At 33.9% G+C, this 16,111-nt stretch overlaps 2 protein-coding genes across 3 annotated transcripts; both read right to left on the bottom strand.

The window, feature by feature from the left end:
• Window positions 1–2,415: 2,415 nt before the first annotated feature.
• LOC108989202 (serine carboxypeptidase-like 18) lies at window positions 2,416–6,526 on the bottom strand. The gene is made up of 14 exons (XM_018962738.2): window positions 5,974–6,526; window positions 5,621–5,766; window positions 5,346–5,422; window positions 5,113–5,235; window positions 4,871–4,973; window positions 4,716–4,753; window positions 4,484–4,585; window positions 4,075–4,161; window positions 3,741–3,896; window positions 3,560–3,631; window positions 3,235–3,353; window positions 2,922–3,035; window positions 2,778–2,835; window positions 2,416–2,687 (listed from the first exon to the last, which is right to left on the bottom strand). The coding sequence occupies exons 1-14, from the start codon at window positions 6,171–6,173 to the stop codon at window positions 2,604–2,606; spliced, it is 1,479 nt and encodes a 492-aa protein (XP_018818283.2). The 5' UTR covers window positions 6,174–6,526; the 3' UTR covers window positions 2,416–2,603.
• Window positions 6,527–7,281: 755 nt separating this feature from the next.
• Window positions 7,282–14,297, bottom strand: LOC108989200 (CLP protease regulatory subunit CLPX1, mitochondrial-like). 2 transcript variants are annotated; one of them, XM_018962732.2, is made up of 15 exons: window positions 13,627–14,297; window positions 13,034–13,095; window positions 12,743–12,843; window positions 12,525–12,604; window positions 11,802–11,852; window positions 10,983–11,057; window positions 10,820–10,897; window positions 10,269–10,325; window positions 9,845–9,915; window positions 9,664–9,763; window positions 9,396–9,500; window positions 8,884–8,946; window positions 8,614–8,736; window positions 7,919–8,077; window positions 7,282–7,424 (listed from the first exon to the last, which is right to left on the bottom strand). In XM_018962732.2, exons 1-15 carry the CDS (start codon window positions 14,197–14,199, stop codon window positions 7,350–7,352), a joined length of 1,773 nt encoding a protein of 590 aa, XP_018818277.1. In that variant the 5' UTR covers window positions 14,200–14,297; the 3' UTR covers window positions 7,282–7,349. The 2 variants fall into 2 exon arrangements, with proteins under 2 accessions (XP_018818277.1, XP_018818278.2); XM_018962733.2 differs by lacking the exon at window positions 13,034–13,095 and having other exon boundaries at window positions 13,627–13,720.
• Window positions 14,298–16,111: the final 1,814 nt, after the last annotated feature.

The raw sequence follows: 16,111 nt of genomic DNA, 5'->3' as shown, positions 1-16,111 counted from the left end.
AAAAGAACCAATCCCAGCTCATGTAGCACAAGTGGAACTGCCCCACCTTCCACGTTGTCCCTAGCGTTATAATGGTATAAAAAATTTACATAATTTCTTATTATTCACATAATTTTTATATATCATATTTTTTTTAATTTTTTTTCTTTTATCAAATATTTAATATATAAATAATAAATAGAAAAAATAAATTAGTTTAAAAAATAAATTTAAAAAAAATTAAAAATTTAAAAAAAATATAATATATAAATAATAAGAAGTTGTATAACATTACTCTTATTAAAACGTATGTCTCTTATTTACTATTCTGATACGTTTTAATAATGGTATATCTCTTTCAAATTCTAGCTTAACATTACGATGTGACATTTTATTGCCTTTAAAATCATTTTTTTTTTATTTAATGTACAATGGGACGAGGAAAGAGAACGTAGAATTTCTAAATTTTTTTATTTAATGATTTTAGATAAATTTGAATATAGATATAATATATATATGTATATATATAATGTAAATACACAAATCCTTATCAAATCATCACTCAATTTACGTTCACCCAAATTATTAATTTGAACAATCAACTCTCTAAACTACAAATAATTGTAATGTACTCCATTCTTCTCATAAAAAAAAAAAAAAAAAAAAAGAAGAAGAAGCTATCGGTAAAAAATTACGAAAGAGGAAAAAATCCTAATAAAATTAAAAGGAAAACTTCGTTTTTTTTTTCACTTTTAAGTTTTTCAGTTATTTATTTTTTTCTTGTCATATTTTTTTTTGTTTAAAAAATATTTTCAAGCTTTATAATTATTAATCTTTTAAACTCTTTCATTGCTTTAACTTTTTTTTTAAGGGAAATTGTCATCATTCTTCATCAATAAACTTACATACATGACCAGATACATTCTAAGATCTCTCCATATCAAACATGATATTATAAACCAAAATGATACATTTGAAACTCCACCAAACGTCCAAAAGACATCACTATTTCTATAGACTAATCTTCACTACTGTTGATACTCTTTGCAAACAAATGTCTAAGATATAACACTTTTTGTCTAAACAGAGACTCAACCTCACCCTTCATAGAAGTAAAGGACTCAACTTCTATAGATAAAAGTCTAAGAGACGAACTCTTTTTTATTTTAATTAACAATAAGGAAAATAAAAAAAAAAGCAGTAAGATAGATGCAAAAAATGATAGATTACAGTTTAGACCAGCTCTAGTAGATTTCGAAATATGTGACGGTGCGTGAAGGCAATACACTTGTCTCTTTTCAGTCACAAAGGTCAGATCCAAAAAATCTGGTGTGTGTGGCAAGAAGAGTTGCGAAAAGGGTGGCGTGTGAGGACCACGCGCCATGATTTTTGTAAAACTGCAACTTTCCACCGAATGATTTGCAGCCTGAAAGTCTGCTTGTGCCATGCGTGTCTCTCGTGAGTTGTTGGAAAGTTGTAGATCTATCTCTTTCAACTTTGAAGGAAGCAAAATAAAATTAAGTAAAAAGAACTACTTTAATAGACAAGATATGTGAATGGAGAAAGGAGGGAAAGGAGAGGCCCTCCTCCCTCGGCCACATGACAACTATATTTGTCAATGAGCAATAAAAGATTTCCTCCTAGTGTTTCTACTTTTAAGCTTTGTTTTAACTTTTAGATTTGTTCTATTGATTTATTCTAATTTATTGAAATTTTTATCAAGGCGTATATGTGAATTATTTCATAGAGTATATTGCAATTCTTGATAGTTTGAAGATGTAGCGTTGCCTCTTAACTTTAGTTTGAGGAGTATATTTTTTCGTGGACAAAAAGGTTATATTATTCTTTTTTAGATGGTTTAAGGAAAGATTTAAAGATCCAAGGATGAAAATTAAATAAATGTCTCCATTTCAAAGTGATAGGAATCATACATATTACATAATAGAATGATAATGTAATATTTTCAATATTAGTACGGATATTTTTTATATTTTTTTTTAAAAAAAAAAATCCAAACAGAGTCGACTATCAAGAACAGAAGAAATATAATTACAAGGAAATCATGAAACCTTGTAATTTAGCGTATGCAACCTCACAAAAATAAGAAAAATTCTATTCATAAGTCTCACACACAACACACCACATTTTTTGTTATTTTTTTAATTATTTTCTTTTACCAAATACGTGATATATGGATGATATGCGTGATATATGGATGATAAATAGAAAATTTTAATTATTTTAAGAATAATAAAACTAAAAAAAATTATAATGTATGGTGTGTGGAGCTTATGAATAGAAAAACTTTTCTTATAATTTGGCGCCTTATCGTTGTTCAAAGAGATTTGGACATAGATTGAAGGCCCACTTAGTTCCTCGAAAAGTGCTATTTGTGTGAGAGCTAATCTCGCCATTCAGATCGGTAGGGAACTATAATTGCTCAAACTTTGGGGTACTGTTCTGATTTCTTAAAAAAAGAAAAGCTACTGGAAATTTTATTATTGAATACATGAGCAGAAATAATGGGGGCTTCTGATCTTTGACGAGCTTCCTTCCTTGCAGAGCAGATGACAAACCTCCAACCTCCAACAAATAGATAGACTCGAATAATTCATTCAATTGGATTAGAGAATGAAGTAAGAGAGCCACCTATCAGCCATTTCAAGACATTGTTCAGGTTTGTATTCTGGAGCTGTGTGACCCCCTCCCTGCACAAAGTATAAAAATGGGTTATTTTCTTCTTACTTCTTCTTATACACTCTGCTTTGTGCAAGCATTATTTGCAAAATGAATCTCACCTTCACTGTTGCAAAGGTCAAGCCATCTCCAGTATCTTTTTTGTACTTCTCAGTGAAACTGTCGAGAAAAGTGAGCAAATGAGTGTTTTTCTTTTGTTGGTATATAAATGTTTTGTAACGCAAATAAATAAATAAAGAACCAACCCTGCAATTTGTCCATCCACAAACCATGGCCTCCAACCATCAACCACAGTCATATTTAAAAACTCTATCCATGCACGTGTACCCACATATGGAATCATCATATCATGATCACCGCTGAAACACCAACAATTATAGGATCATTAATTATTGAATTCGTGGATAATGACTAATTTCAAAGCATTTTAAGTTTTTTGTTGTTGTTGTTGTTGCAAGCTTTACATCTTTTCTGCTTTAGCTGATCAATTTTGAGTTGTTCATTTGCTTGTAATTAAAAAATACAGCTCGAGCATAATAATAATGACAAATTAATCACCTGTAAATCAGAACTCGATAACCTCTCTTAAGAAGTTCTTCATGATAATGGACCACAGTGACGAGGTTGCTATCATAAGCCAAGCTTTTATTGCATCTCTTCCAATCTGTTATTGTCCCCTAATTTTCATACCAAAAACCTCTTAAAATTGAAATTAAAGTTCACTCGGGTACCATTCATATAGAACTCTGGGTCTAGAGTTGAGAGAGATATATACAGTGTGTAGATCCTACAATATTTGTCGTGCAGAAGACTAAATGTCAGGATCACACACCATATCTATCCCTCTCAAGCTCTATGGGATATTCTACGAAATCTCACTTACATTTCGAATGCCAAGAGCTTTCTGGACAGTTTGATCGTTGGCCCAGACGTAAGAGAGCACATAGTTGCTATTCTGCAACAAAGTGTAATGGTCGATTTGTTAAGCTTCTGTAGATTTTAAGAGACTCTAGATTTGCTCAAACAAGCCCAGATGCAAATATATGGGGATGGAGCTAGCTTACCCTACACCAATTCTCTTGTCGTTTGGTTGGTGATTGGATGATCTCTTCGGGAATGTCTTCAAAGAACTTTCTTCCCCATTTCATGCTGTTTGGTCTTGGGGATGCAAAGCTACACTTGGGTTCCAAAATATGTGCATCGTTTACAGTTACTGTACACTACGAGTTCAATCACACGTGCATTTAATGATAGAAATAGAAATAAATAGAGCAAACATGAAAAATAAAGGAAAAATGAAATCGGTCGAGAATTCTCGTTATTAACAAAAAAAAATATTGTAGAATGCTAGAAATTGGTGTTGCAAAAACCAGCAGATGGGTAAGTCCTCAATCTAACCTGTGCCATAAGTCCAATATCATCAATGCATGTCGAATTGGTTGGATCTGGATCAACATATTCCTCATTGCAATTTGTTTTAGCTGACTGGAAAAGCATATATCCAACATTTTCAAATTGGATGGTATGAAATAAATAGTGACGAGAAATCATAAGTTGTACATTTATTGTATGCCCTAAGCTCTTTCTTGTGAAAAGTATTCATCCATTATAAATGAGGGCATATGAATAAAATTGGAGTACAATCATTTTCAAAAAAAAAATCCTGAACGTTTTCTAGGGACTAGGAGCATGATCTTACAGCCAACTACATGAAAGCATAAATAAAGCTGGCGCAGAATGTTTGGAAAATGAACTCAATGTAGCTTATTTTGATACGATGAACTGGAGGCTTGGGATTAATAATTACTTGGTAAAGTTCATCCGATATGAGTGTCAAACGGTGGTAATATTTGATTCTTGAATTCTCATCAGCATGTTGATCTGTTACTGGGTTGCCAAGCATGTAACCCTGATTCAAGTTTGAAGAAAATAACATTAAACCAGATCTGTAAAGTTCATTAATGGCGGCACAGATGAGTGAACCAGAATAACCAATGACAAGGAAAGGTAATTGAAGTAGGATAAAATTAGGCACATACTAGGAGATTCATGGTTGGTTCCAATCCAGCCATATTACCTGCAAAATCGAGCATGTTTGAATTTTAAAAAACGATCGAGCTAGGACTTGGTAATGAGGAAAATGTTTAGATTAAATGTGCGAATATTAGTTTTACATCAGTAAATAAATGTTTACCGTTTGATACAAGAAGAGTGACCTGGGGAACGATCACGCCTGAATAGGAATCACCAGCAATGTATAGTGGATTTTTTAGGAATTTGGGATGATTTAACACCCACTGCATCACATGAATATGCAAAGCGATCAGTACATTCTGAAAAATGATTTTCTATATTTGTCTATGGAGATTCTTAAAATCTGCAAAAAAAAAAAAAAAAAAATGAAGCATTTGACATGTTCTTACAGTTTTTGCTCACCTTCCTAAGAAAAAGATATGCGTCATAAGGGGATTTAGTGTCCGAGCTATAGTAACCTTCAAGGCTTTCAGAGTACGAGAATCCAGTACCAACAGGTGCATCTAAAAATATTATGTTTGCAGCCTGAAAAATTGTAGGCATAATATTGTGTCAATAAAACGAAAAAGGCTGAAAAAATCTTTACACTTTCAACGTTCACATAACGATGAAGATGTTGGAGAGAAATTTTGCACCTCGGTCCATGCATATGGGTTCGTCACCAATGTTGGCAAGCTACCATTGAAAGTGGCGTAGTCGAAAGTGAGTGGTCCTAAAAAATTGTAAAAGTCAATAAGTAAAAAGTAAAAACCCCAGTGCACTATTTGGATGAACTAGTTTCTAAATTTTCTTTGCATATTATCGTTAATATCCCTTAATTTTGCAAAATACGAGACTAGCTGACATGTTTTGAAAACTTTGAGGAGCAGATAATTGCAAATTTTCTATCTTTTAGGTTGAGGGACATTACCGATTTCATAGAAGAGACCGGAGAGACCAGAACAACCAGGACCTCCGGTGAGCCAAAGCAGTAGAGGGTCCTTCACCGGGTTTCTTTGTGACTCAATAAAATAATAGAATAGCTGTAACTCGTCCGTCTCACCCACTGCAACATATCTATATATGAATCCATTTTCAACATTGTTACCATTTCATTTTTGAAACTTGAAAACTGAAAACTTAGAGCTAGTTTACTCTTTATAGACTCTTTGCTGTATTTTGGGTCGGTCAGTCGAGGTTTAGGAGTTTTTGGCACCAGTCGCCGTAAACGAGATTCTCTAGCACGAAAATTACAAATCACAAAGAGAAAGAGTACAATCTCACCCAGTTTCCAGTTTGAATGGAAGTTTGCCAGGATAGCCGGGCAGGGTGTCCAAGATTGTCTGCGACATTGCGAGGCTGGAGATGAGAAGAGATATAAGAAGCAAATGCATCCATATCCACCCAACATAACTCCCATTGATTGATGAGCTTCTCAGCCATCTTGGCTCGGTTGCAACTACAGGCGATTTTACCGGTGCCATATACACCGAGTTCTCGGAGACGGGGGGAAAGCAAATTTGTACGTGCTATGAATGGATATTCTGAAGATCGTTCATAACATAAGCTGCTAGCATAATCCAGGTGCTCAGCTCACCAGAACTATTTTCTGAAACTTATAAGGGCTTTGATTCATTATTGTTATTTCATGATTGTTGGGAGGAACGTTGATTACTTTTGAAACTCAAACCGCAGGTCCAAGTTCTGAAAGTTTGGTCTATATACGTACTGTAAATAACAGTCCCATTCAAGTTGGGAGTCAAATCAAAGAACAAGTAGAAAATATAAATAATTCCTTACCTGTAAAATTGCAGCTAACTTTCAATTCGGTAGTGCTAGATTCATGCAACACTCTGTTTAATATTTATAGCTTTGGTACTTTTGAAATTTAGATGGACGAGGAAGGGAAAGAGCTTGCAAGTAAAACTAACTTTCAAGATTGATTTTAGCATGTGTATTCAAGTTTGATTTTAGCATGTGTATCTCGTGTTGATTAGTTTATTAATTTAAGACGATTTTATTGCAGAAATATAAGGCATGTTTGCTTACGAAAAATTTGAGATTTTTTTTTTGGTTAGATAGTTATTTTTTTATTATTTTAGGGTTAATAATAAAAGTTATATTGATTTTCCTAATTTACTACTATTATTATTATTATTATTATTATTATTATTTTGATATATTTAGGAGAGAGATTTCAAACTCTAAACCTTCATTTTAAAAAAAAAAAAAATTATACCAACAGGCTACATGTTTTGCCTTTGGCAGCAATATTATTTTTAATAACAAACATCAATGTTTTCTTTAAGAATTTAACAAAGATCAGTGTTAATGGGCTGGGGCTAGACGGCTATGAGTAATGTTAACGGCCCACATTAGCTCCGCGAAAATTAAAATTATTTTATTATAAAGTTAACATTTTTTTTTTAAAAAATGGTAAAATTTAAATTATAAAATTTATTTTTTAAATAAAATTATATCATGTATGTAATTTACTAAATGTAATCTACGAGAATATAATTTTTCCAAAGATTAGCGCTTCGTTGGGCTGTTAGAAAGCACACGAAAGGACGAACAACTTTGAAATATTAAAAAAAAAAAAAAAATTCAATTTTCTTCTATTACTGTGCAGTCTGTCCACGAGCAAAATTACATAAAATCTACAATCGAATGGCTCTGGACTGAACCAGCAATTTGTCTTCAAAAAACTCACCCTCAGTGACCCCTCCTGCTCCCTGCAAAATCCCAAATTAATCAGTCAAGAACCTTTTAAAGGGTTTTCAGTGCTTCTCTAAGGGTTGTTACATACATCGTCTTCAATCATTTAAAAGACCCCTAGCTATATGAAAACCATGCGCTTTCTGAGCCATTAGATTCCTAAGTTAGGTAGTAACCATAACCCATGAAAGATGTATGTTCTTAAAAACAGATCAAAAAATGGAAAATATCTCAAATTTGACCCATACCAATGGTTCTCCAACCTCCACTCATCTCCAACCTACTCCTTTTTTGGTAACTAACCTCCAACCCACCCTATTCCTTGTTTCTTAACATGGAGAGGAAATACGTTTTGAGTTGGAACTCATTGACTGCCTTTAATTATCATTATCTTCATCATTTAATTAATAACAGAACATAACAAAACAAAAAGAAAGAAAAACTTGAGAACAGAGAAAAATAAAAGGGATTTAAGATGGGTTATTCAAAGAATGCATTCGGAAAAACATACCATCGGATCCGTGCACTTCGTGTCATGAAACGATTGCTCATGTTCATCATTACCATGAAGTATTTTTGCTCCACATCCAGGAGCATCCACTGGCCCAACGGCCTCTTCGTCAACCAAAACTATGCTCATAGTATCAATTTCTGCCTTTATGTCTGGAACCTGTGCATAAAAATATAAAATGACCAAAAAGAATGCTTCCATTATGGACAGCTAAAAACCATAATGGACCCTGACGCTGAAATAACATTCATTGCAATCTCCATATGCCATAATGGTCATATGGAGCAACAGGGAAATAACAATATCAGAATACATATGTATTTTCCCCGATAGGCCTGACTGATTTCATTGAATTAGTCATCATTGGTTCCTCAACTTATTGCAATTACCTGCTTTCTACCGACTATAATAGCAAGCCACACTAGCAACACTTTTTTATATCACGTAAGCAAGGAATAAAGGCCATTATAATAACTATATATGGGAAGCCTCGTAAATTTGCACGTCTGCTTAAGCCAAGTATATATATGTACAAATGTATGTATATGTGAGGATATAGATGCATATGTATATATGTATGTGTATATGTAGTCAGGACGCTGTTCCGGGACACCCGGTGCCAATAAAAAAAAAAATGTATGTGTATATAGTTAGTTGCATGACATATAATGATAGAAACCAGGACTCATATCTACCTCATACATTGCATCTGCTAGAATATTTTCCAATAGGGATCTTAGACCCCGGGCACCAGTGTTCTTTGCCATCGCTTTCTTTGCAATTAATGTCAAAGCATTCTCAGTAAAATGTAACTTGACCTGAAATGAGATGGACAGATAAGCAGTTCCATAAGCACTGCATATAGAGTTCCATAAATTTAATATAATATCAAATGCTTGAGACCACAAACCAGAGAGAAGAAAGAAAAACTTTTGGACTGCATATGCAATTGTTCAAAATCTTACATTGTTCATGTTGAACATCTTTTTGTACTGTTTAACAAGAGCATTTTTTGGTTCAGTGAGGACCTGCAATGCATAAATATATATCATGAAAAGGTTAAATACTTCCATGAAAAAAGAAGAAAACCAACAAGTTTTAGAAATTCTACATAAATGCCTCGTTTGTTTTGAGAAAACATCTCATCTCATCTCATCTCATCTCATCATTACAACTTTCCCAACTTCCAATACAAAATAAAATAAACAATTCAATTTTTTCAAATCCCAAAACAAAAATAATATTAAAAAATATACTCTAACAATATTTTATTCAACTTTTTAACTTTAATCTCATCTCATCTCATCTCATCTTCGAAAACAAACGAGCCTTAAAGCACTTTGGAGCTTGAGCCAATTACGCAAAAGATAAAACTGCAAATAAAAAACCCCATCCATTCCTCTCAATAGATAAGGCCCTAGCAAGTAATTGACACATAATAATTGAATGAATTAAACAATGAAATGTGAAAACATACTCGAACAAGTTGGTCTTCATTTAAAGCTGACAGACTCACTAAGATTGGAAATCGTCCAATAAATTCAGGTATCAGGCCATGTGCAATAAGATCACCACTTTCTACCTGCAAGTTCATTTGAAACCCATAAGGCTAGCTAATGAAAGGAATTGGCACATAAATTAAGCACAAAAAACCTACAAAAAAAAATTAAGCACAAAATACAATAGCAGAATAAAAACAACGAAAATGTCAATAAATTAATGTAACCCTATTCGGGAATTCTCACAGATTCCAGCAATGAGGATGTCACTACGGCATTAGTCAATCCACCACTTCTCATGTTTGCCCGAACTGGTGCTCCAAATCCAATGGAAGAATCTTGACGTCTAGAAAAAATAATTTAGTCATAGGAGATCCAACAAAAGTAAAATATTTCTGTCAACATACGGCCCTAGGAAATGTATTACCTTTCTGAAATGGTCTTCTCCAAATCAACAAATGCTCCACCACAAATGAAAAGGATATTTTTCGTATCTATCTGCAAATAAACATGAGTTAAAAGATTCCCAGGTAACAACTACAAGACAAATAATTCTGAAACTAAGAGACTGTAAAAAGTAGATATTATCAGTGTTTTCTACAATAGCAATCACCCTACAGGGTATTTGGTGGAAATTCATATTCCACTGCTTTCACAAAAATCTCATTTATGTGAAAATATCTATAAACCATTTCCGGCAATTCATTTCGTAAGTTCCTGGCATGTGTTCCCAAGGCATGATAGGTTCCAATGTGAATTGAGAGCTCCTTTTATTTATGAATCACAGATATAATTAAATTAACTAGAAACACTTCTAATGCAAGAAAAGCAGAGACTTTTATCCAGCATACCTGAATGTGATCACCACGAGGATTCTTCCGAGCTCCTTTATCAGGAACACTCACTATCTGAGAAAGGAAAAACGTAGTCAATGTATAACCTAATATATTATTATACCTGGCATGTTAAGACAACTCTACTTAAAGTTTGCGTATGTCTCAACAACTAAAATCCTTAAGCCTTTTGTGGATTTGACCCTTTAAATTATTTGTTGATTCAAGTCAAGTGTACAACCCTTGCATATATTTTAATGAAGTCAAGTAGGGTGCTCTTTTTGTATTTATAGTTATAAATAAAAAGAATAAGAAAGTGAAAAATGCTAAATGAACAGAGCTGATTCAGTTGCAACATATACGTAGCACGTACAGTTTCATTACTTAGAGGTTATAGTCTTATAGACATCTAAGCTTAGTAATAGGTCAGGCTATGGGTCTATTAAGCTACATTTGGGCAAGTTGAAGCGGAAACCATACATTTGGAGTACTGCACACAGCATATATCAGAAATTATGAACCTCAAACAGAAACTAACTCCAAAGCTAATTTAAGCCTGATCTACACACCATTCCTTCCAGCATTTTTAGCAATGCCTGCTGGACACCCTCTCCAGACACATCCCTGCCAATGTTTAAGCTTTCAGCCTGCGCAGAGATTCAACAGGATTATCCAAAAATAAGGCATAGAAAGAATTGTGTGCACATTCCATAAATTGAAATTTCAGTAGACCTTCTTAGTGATCTTATCAACTTCATCAATGTAGACAATGCCTTGCTGAGCTGCTTCAACATTGAACTCAGCTTCCTAAACACCAATCAGATAAACCAATTATGTGAGCTAGCTAGGGATATAGGAGAAAACCACAAAAAAAAAAATTAAGTTGTAACCAAACAATCACTCTATATTCATTCATCTTGTGCACTAATTGGTGTATGCATACAATTACAATAAGCTTATGTTGGTGCATGACATACATGACCAACAGGCTCTAAGCTCCACAATCAACAACCAAGAATGCCCAGAAGGTCATGTATGTTGCAACGATGAAGTCTACAATTAAAGGACAGTTATTTAGATTTACAACAAATTGATAATAAACCCACAAGTAACTAACTCCCAAGAAGCTCATATTCTAAAACCACCATGTTAGTAGTGCAACAAAAGAAATACAACAGTGTCCAACTCTACGACCATACTATATATCTAATGAAAATTTGGAATAAGGGGCTTTGTAGCCCAACTTATCAATGATTGGTGATAGATGTAAGAAAACCAAAACCATATGTAATAAGAAATGACATAAAAAGAATTAGATAAAAGGCCGGGGGGTGGGGGGAATTAAAAACTATCAGGCTACCCAAAAGCACATGTTGTTTTCTTATGAGTTAAGAGTATATAAGAATAACAAATATGCTCAGTATCCAAAATTTTGAGAAATTATTATTCATATATAACCATTTCTAAAACAAAGGATACCTTTTTTCAGCAATATTGATTGAGTCATAACATCCATATATAACAAGCACATTAAGTAACATGTGATCATACCAAAAGCAGCTTATACAATATTGACTCCACATCTTCCCCAACATAGCCTGCCTGGAGAAGGGGGGCGACGGATCGTTAGTAGATTATCTCAGATAAATTTAGCAAAGCTGTAAAACGAAAATTTATTGATTACAACAATGAGCATTAAAAACAATTATTTTCCACCAACATGCAACAATCTAGCAAATTCAAAAAGGCCAATTCATTCAAGGAGGAAAAAACAACATGAGCAGCAAATGCAGTATTTGCACTTTGTACGCATCAAAACCAGTACTCATAACAAAGTCCTAAAAGCCCCTACTTATAACTCTCATGTTCTTACATTCTACAAATTAAGAAGATAGAGGAAAAAATTCAGATTGAAAATAAATAATTTGATGGTCATGACCCTCGGTTTAATCTTCAAGAAGTCGAAATCTATCTTATAATGGGATATAACTTCACTCTGTTTTCAGCAAGCCACTTCATAGCATGAAAAACTTCCCAGATGTATAATATATTATGCATAAGGATAGAATGAAATTTCCTATAAGTTTTAATAAATAACAATGTGATAACTTGAACTTATAAAAAAAATATGTGCTAACTCGTCTTTGATAATTGTCTATGCTTCTGCCACGTCATAACATGGCAGCTTCCCATACATTAAGATATGAACAAATAGTTACTGATGTTAGTATCAAGCTGGACAAGCAGAGAACTATTATAAAGCAACGAACTTACCTGTGTTAATGTTGTTGCATCAGCAATAGCAAATGGCACATTCACGACCCGTGCAAGTGTTTTTGCAAGTAATGTCTTTCCTATCCTTACAGCAAAGGTAAGGATACATAAATAAAAATCGCAGCCCTCGAAATCAGCCGGTTCCAACACTAATACCCTGGTTCCAACACTATTACCCCTAGGAACAAAAAGTTCCACATCAACTTCTTATTTCATACCTGAGCCAGTGGGACCCATCAATAGTACATTGCTCTTTTCCAGCTCAACAGAATCACTGCCCTCATTTTCATCTCCATTATTTCCAAATTCTACACCTGACCTGGTATTGAGATGCAAAAATTCAGTAAATAAAGTCGCATCATTGAATGAATAAGCAACTAATACTACCCATCATCAAAACACATGAACACCTTCAACCCTGGAATACCCAAAACAAACTGTATGAAACTTTAGTCATTGACTGTAACGACCATGAGCTGACACAAGCTGAAAGACAACAATGAACTAACTTTTGATTGAACGAGGCATCATATATCCTTTTGTAGTGGTTGTAAACAGCTACAGAAAGTACCTGTCAGCGAGCATAAATTTGAAGAAAAACACCAGCAATTATGCATTTATATATACAATGAAGTCAATAATGCTATATATTACTTCAACATTCATAAAAATCATAGAACTGCATTATTCAACAAACAATTATCAGTATTCATAAACTCTGTAGAACTTCATTACAATCACACGGTAATTCTATTCCTCTCATAAATTCACACCCATCCATGTGTGTCAGCATTTAAAAATTCTACAAGGAACGCTAACAAGTACATGGTAACTGCAAACTTAACTTAGCAGCTACAAGTACAAGAATTCCACAATTCACAATTGACCACACAAAATCCAATCTCTGTCTCCCAAACTACAACCAAACTGAATCCTACAAAAATTTTTGCTCCATATTTACAATCACACATTAATTAAAGAATTCCAAACGAATTAAAGTTAAATTTCAATAATTATCCATATTGATCGGGCGAAATGAAATAATTTACAGTCGGTAATCTAGAATACTTGCAAGCAGGTAAAAAAGATAACAAAACTAAACCTTTTTCGCCCGTTCTTGGCCGACAACGAACTCATCGAGCACCTTAACAATTTCCTTGGGCGTCGGCAACTCCCTCCCCAAAGACGATGACGCCGCATCGTTCTCCTCCGGGTTTCCACAAGCTTGCGCTTTCCCAAACTGACCGGGATCTTTCTCACTAACCCCCTCCGTGTCCTTGACCCTTCCAACCTCGATGAAACTACCTTGCAATGGTTCCAACTTGAAGGGCTTGAAATAGAAGGCTGTTTTGCAATTGGGGCAGAGATTGAGAGCCTGGTAAAGCCCCGACTCACGGCCCGTAATGGATAGGGGGCGATTGGAGAAGAGGACGGGCATTTGGCGGGAGCAACGGGGGCAGTTGACGTCGGCACGAATGTGGTCGTAGGTAGACCAGAGGCGCGTTTGTTGGGCAAAATGAGACCCTAGTGTTGTTCTGAGACCAAGAGACTTCCAGGGAGTGGTCGTGATTTCGTTCAGAACTGGCAACATGGTTTCGGTTCTGTTTGTGTTGCCTCTGAGAATCCAAATCATGTTCCTGATTTTGCTTCTGTAGCTTCGTAGGATTGCAGACATTTTTTGTTCTGATTATTTGGTTGGCCGTTGCCGTTGGTTGGTTTGGGTTTTGGGGCAGAGGAAACATGGAAGTGAAGAAGCCGATGTTCCATTATTTCTCGTCGTGGCCAAACCTTTATTTTATTTATTTATTTATTTTCTCGCTGGTTAGGATATATCTTAGAATAAATCTTCTTCGCACTCTACTGTGTGAAGAAGTCCCAACACACTTAAAAAAAATAAAATAAAAAAATAATAAAAAATAATAATATGAAAGATGTGCTGCGGCTTCCTATATCTTATTATCTTGAAAGGATAATGATCTTCTTTATTTCTGTTTTACTAATCAATTACTTTTTTTTCTTTTTGTTATTTAAATTTAGATTAAAATTTTCAGAATATAATTTTCTTATATAATTTAAAATAAAATAAATGACATTTATAAAATTAAACTTATTTTTAATGAAATTATATAATTACATTGATTAATTGAATTTTTTTTTTTTTATATTATGTAAAAGGATTATGTTTTGAAATTTTTAATCTAAATTTAAAAAGAAAAAAGAAATAAAATATAATTAAATAGTAAAATAGTAATAAAGAATGTGTAAGTTTAATAGATTACTCATCTTAAAATTTCATATTCTATCTTTATTGTCTCACTTTTGAGTACTTGTCAATTTTAAATGATCAATATGTGAAGCCACTTGGTTTTGAATAGATTTGATCCAACTTGATTTTGACTGCCTTGTTTATCATTAATATAAAATTATGTTGATTAATATTTAATTCATGTGAATATAATCACTGTATATGAACTATATATAAATATTTAAAGTTAATTTGTCAAAATTTATATATAAAGTGATAATATTATATAAATAATTTATTTTATTAACATAAGTAATGTGTGAGCAAATTCGAACTGTTTAAAAAATAAATAAATAAACTATGAACAAAATATGTCATTAGAGAAAATAATTAAAGCCCCATTAAAATCCGTTTTAAAGAGTGATAATTTTATATTTTTAAGTAATATAAGATTCTATACAGCACCTACTCTTATCACTTATCAATCAATATGGAGTATCGAAGTCTCTGCATCCTAGCTTCTTAGAGAGAGACTCCTTATTCTCATTATAAGCCCCTTCCCGAATCAGAAACGGCGCAGGGGAGGAGCAGCTCCCTCATCTTTCCTTCATTTCATCTCTAGTTTTCTCATTTTCTTTTTCATTTTTAGGTGTTTTTCACTCTAAGTATGGAGGAAGGCCGATCTATTGCTTTCCGGCGTTCGGCGATCACCACGCGCCCCACTGCAGGCTTCCCAAGATGCTAATTCTTCAAACGAGCGAAGAAAATCGCTAAACAGAGTGGTACATGAGCCACACGCGCGGCCTAAAAAGAGTACATGTATTCCACGCGCGACAACTCAAGGAGCCTTTCTGTCACCATGCGCAGCTTTTCTGGGTTCAGGACTACTGGCTACTTCAGACTTAACCGTCCACCATACTCCTAGGGTGGCGCGTGAGAGCGCCACTCTCACGCTCCATCAGAGCCGTTGTTTGTGTTATTTTTTTCCTCTAAGATTGAAAATACGGATCTATATCTTTCCAAACTATAATCTATTATTTTTTCATGTTTTTATTTCTGTAATAAAAAAAATGTATAGTCTCTTGGACTTTCATCCATAGAGTGTGTTCTCAACTCCGTCTTAGACGAGGTGTGGGGTTTGGTTTACTCAATTCTGTCTTAGACGAAGCATGTGGTTTGATTAACTTTGTTTTGGACAGAGTTGTATTGTCTCTCAGACTTTATATTTATAGAGGTTTGTAACATTGGATTAAATCATGTCAGTCATGGGTGTGTACTGGAGAGCTATTAATATTGTTGTTGGCTTGTAATGTATGTTTTAGGTCTAATTTGTAATGCCTGT

The sequence above is a fragment of the Juglans regia genome, chromosome 16, assembly GCF_001411555.2.
Source record: "Juglans regia cultivar Chandler chromosome 16, Walnut 2.0, whole genome shotgun sequence".
In the NCBI taxonomy this organism is placed as follows: domain Eukaryota; kingdom Viridiplantae; phylum Streptophyta; class Magnoliopsida; order Fagales; family Juglandaceae; genus Juglans; species Juglans regia.
The sequence above is the reverse complement of the archived record's forward strand: the minus strand, read 5'-3'. Positions and strand labels throughout refer to the sequence as shown.

Bases quoted from the DNA above. Each gene is read 5' to 3' on its own strand.
- LOC108989202 (XM_018962738.2), bottom strand. From the start codon at position 6,173: ATGGCACCGGTAAAATCGCCTGTAGTTGCAACCGAGCCAAGATGGCTG. The intron at 5,767-5,973 runs GTGAGATTGTAC...ATTCATATATAG, and splicing joins CCATTCAAACTGGAAACTGG to ATATGTTGCAGTGGGTGAGA. The intron at 4,754-4,870 runs GTAAACATTTAT...TCGATTTTGCAG, and splicing joins CACTCTTCTTGTATCAAACG to GTAATATGGCTGGATTGGAA.
- LOC108989200 (XM_018962732.2), bottom strand. From the start codon at position 14,199: ATGTCTGCAATCCTACGAAGCTACAGAAGCAAAATCAGGAACATGATT. The intron at 9,764-9,844 runs GTAATACATTTC...TATTTTTTCTAG, and splicing joins GAGAAGACCATTTCAGAAAG to ACGTCAAGATTCTTCCATTG. The intron at 8,078-8,613 runs GTAGATATGAGT...TTTTATGCACAG, and splicing joins TAGCAGATGCAATGTATGAG to GTTCCAGACATAAAGGCAGA.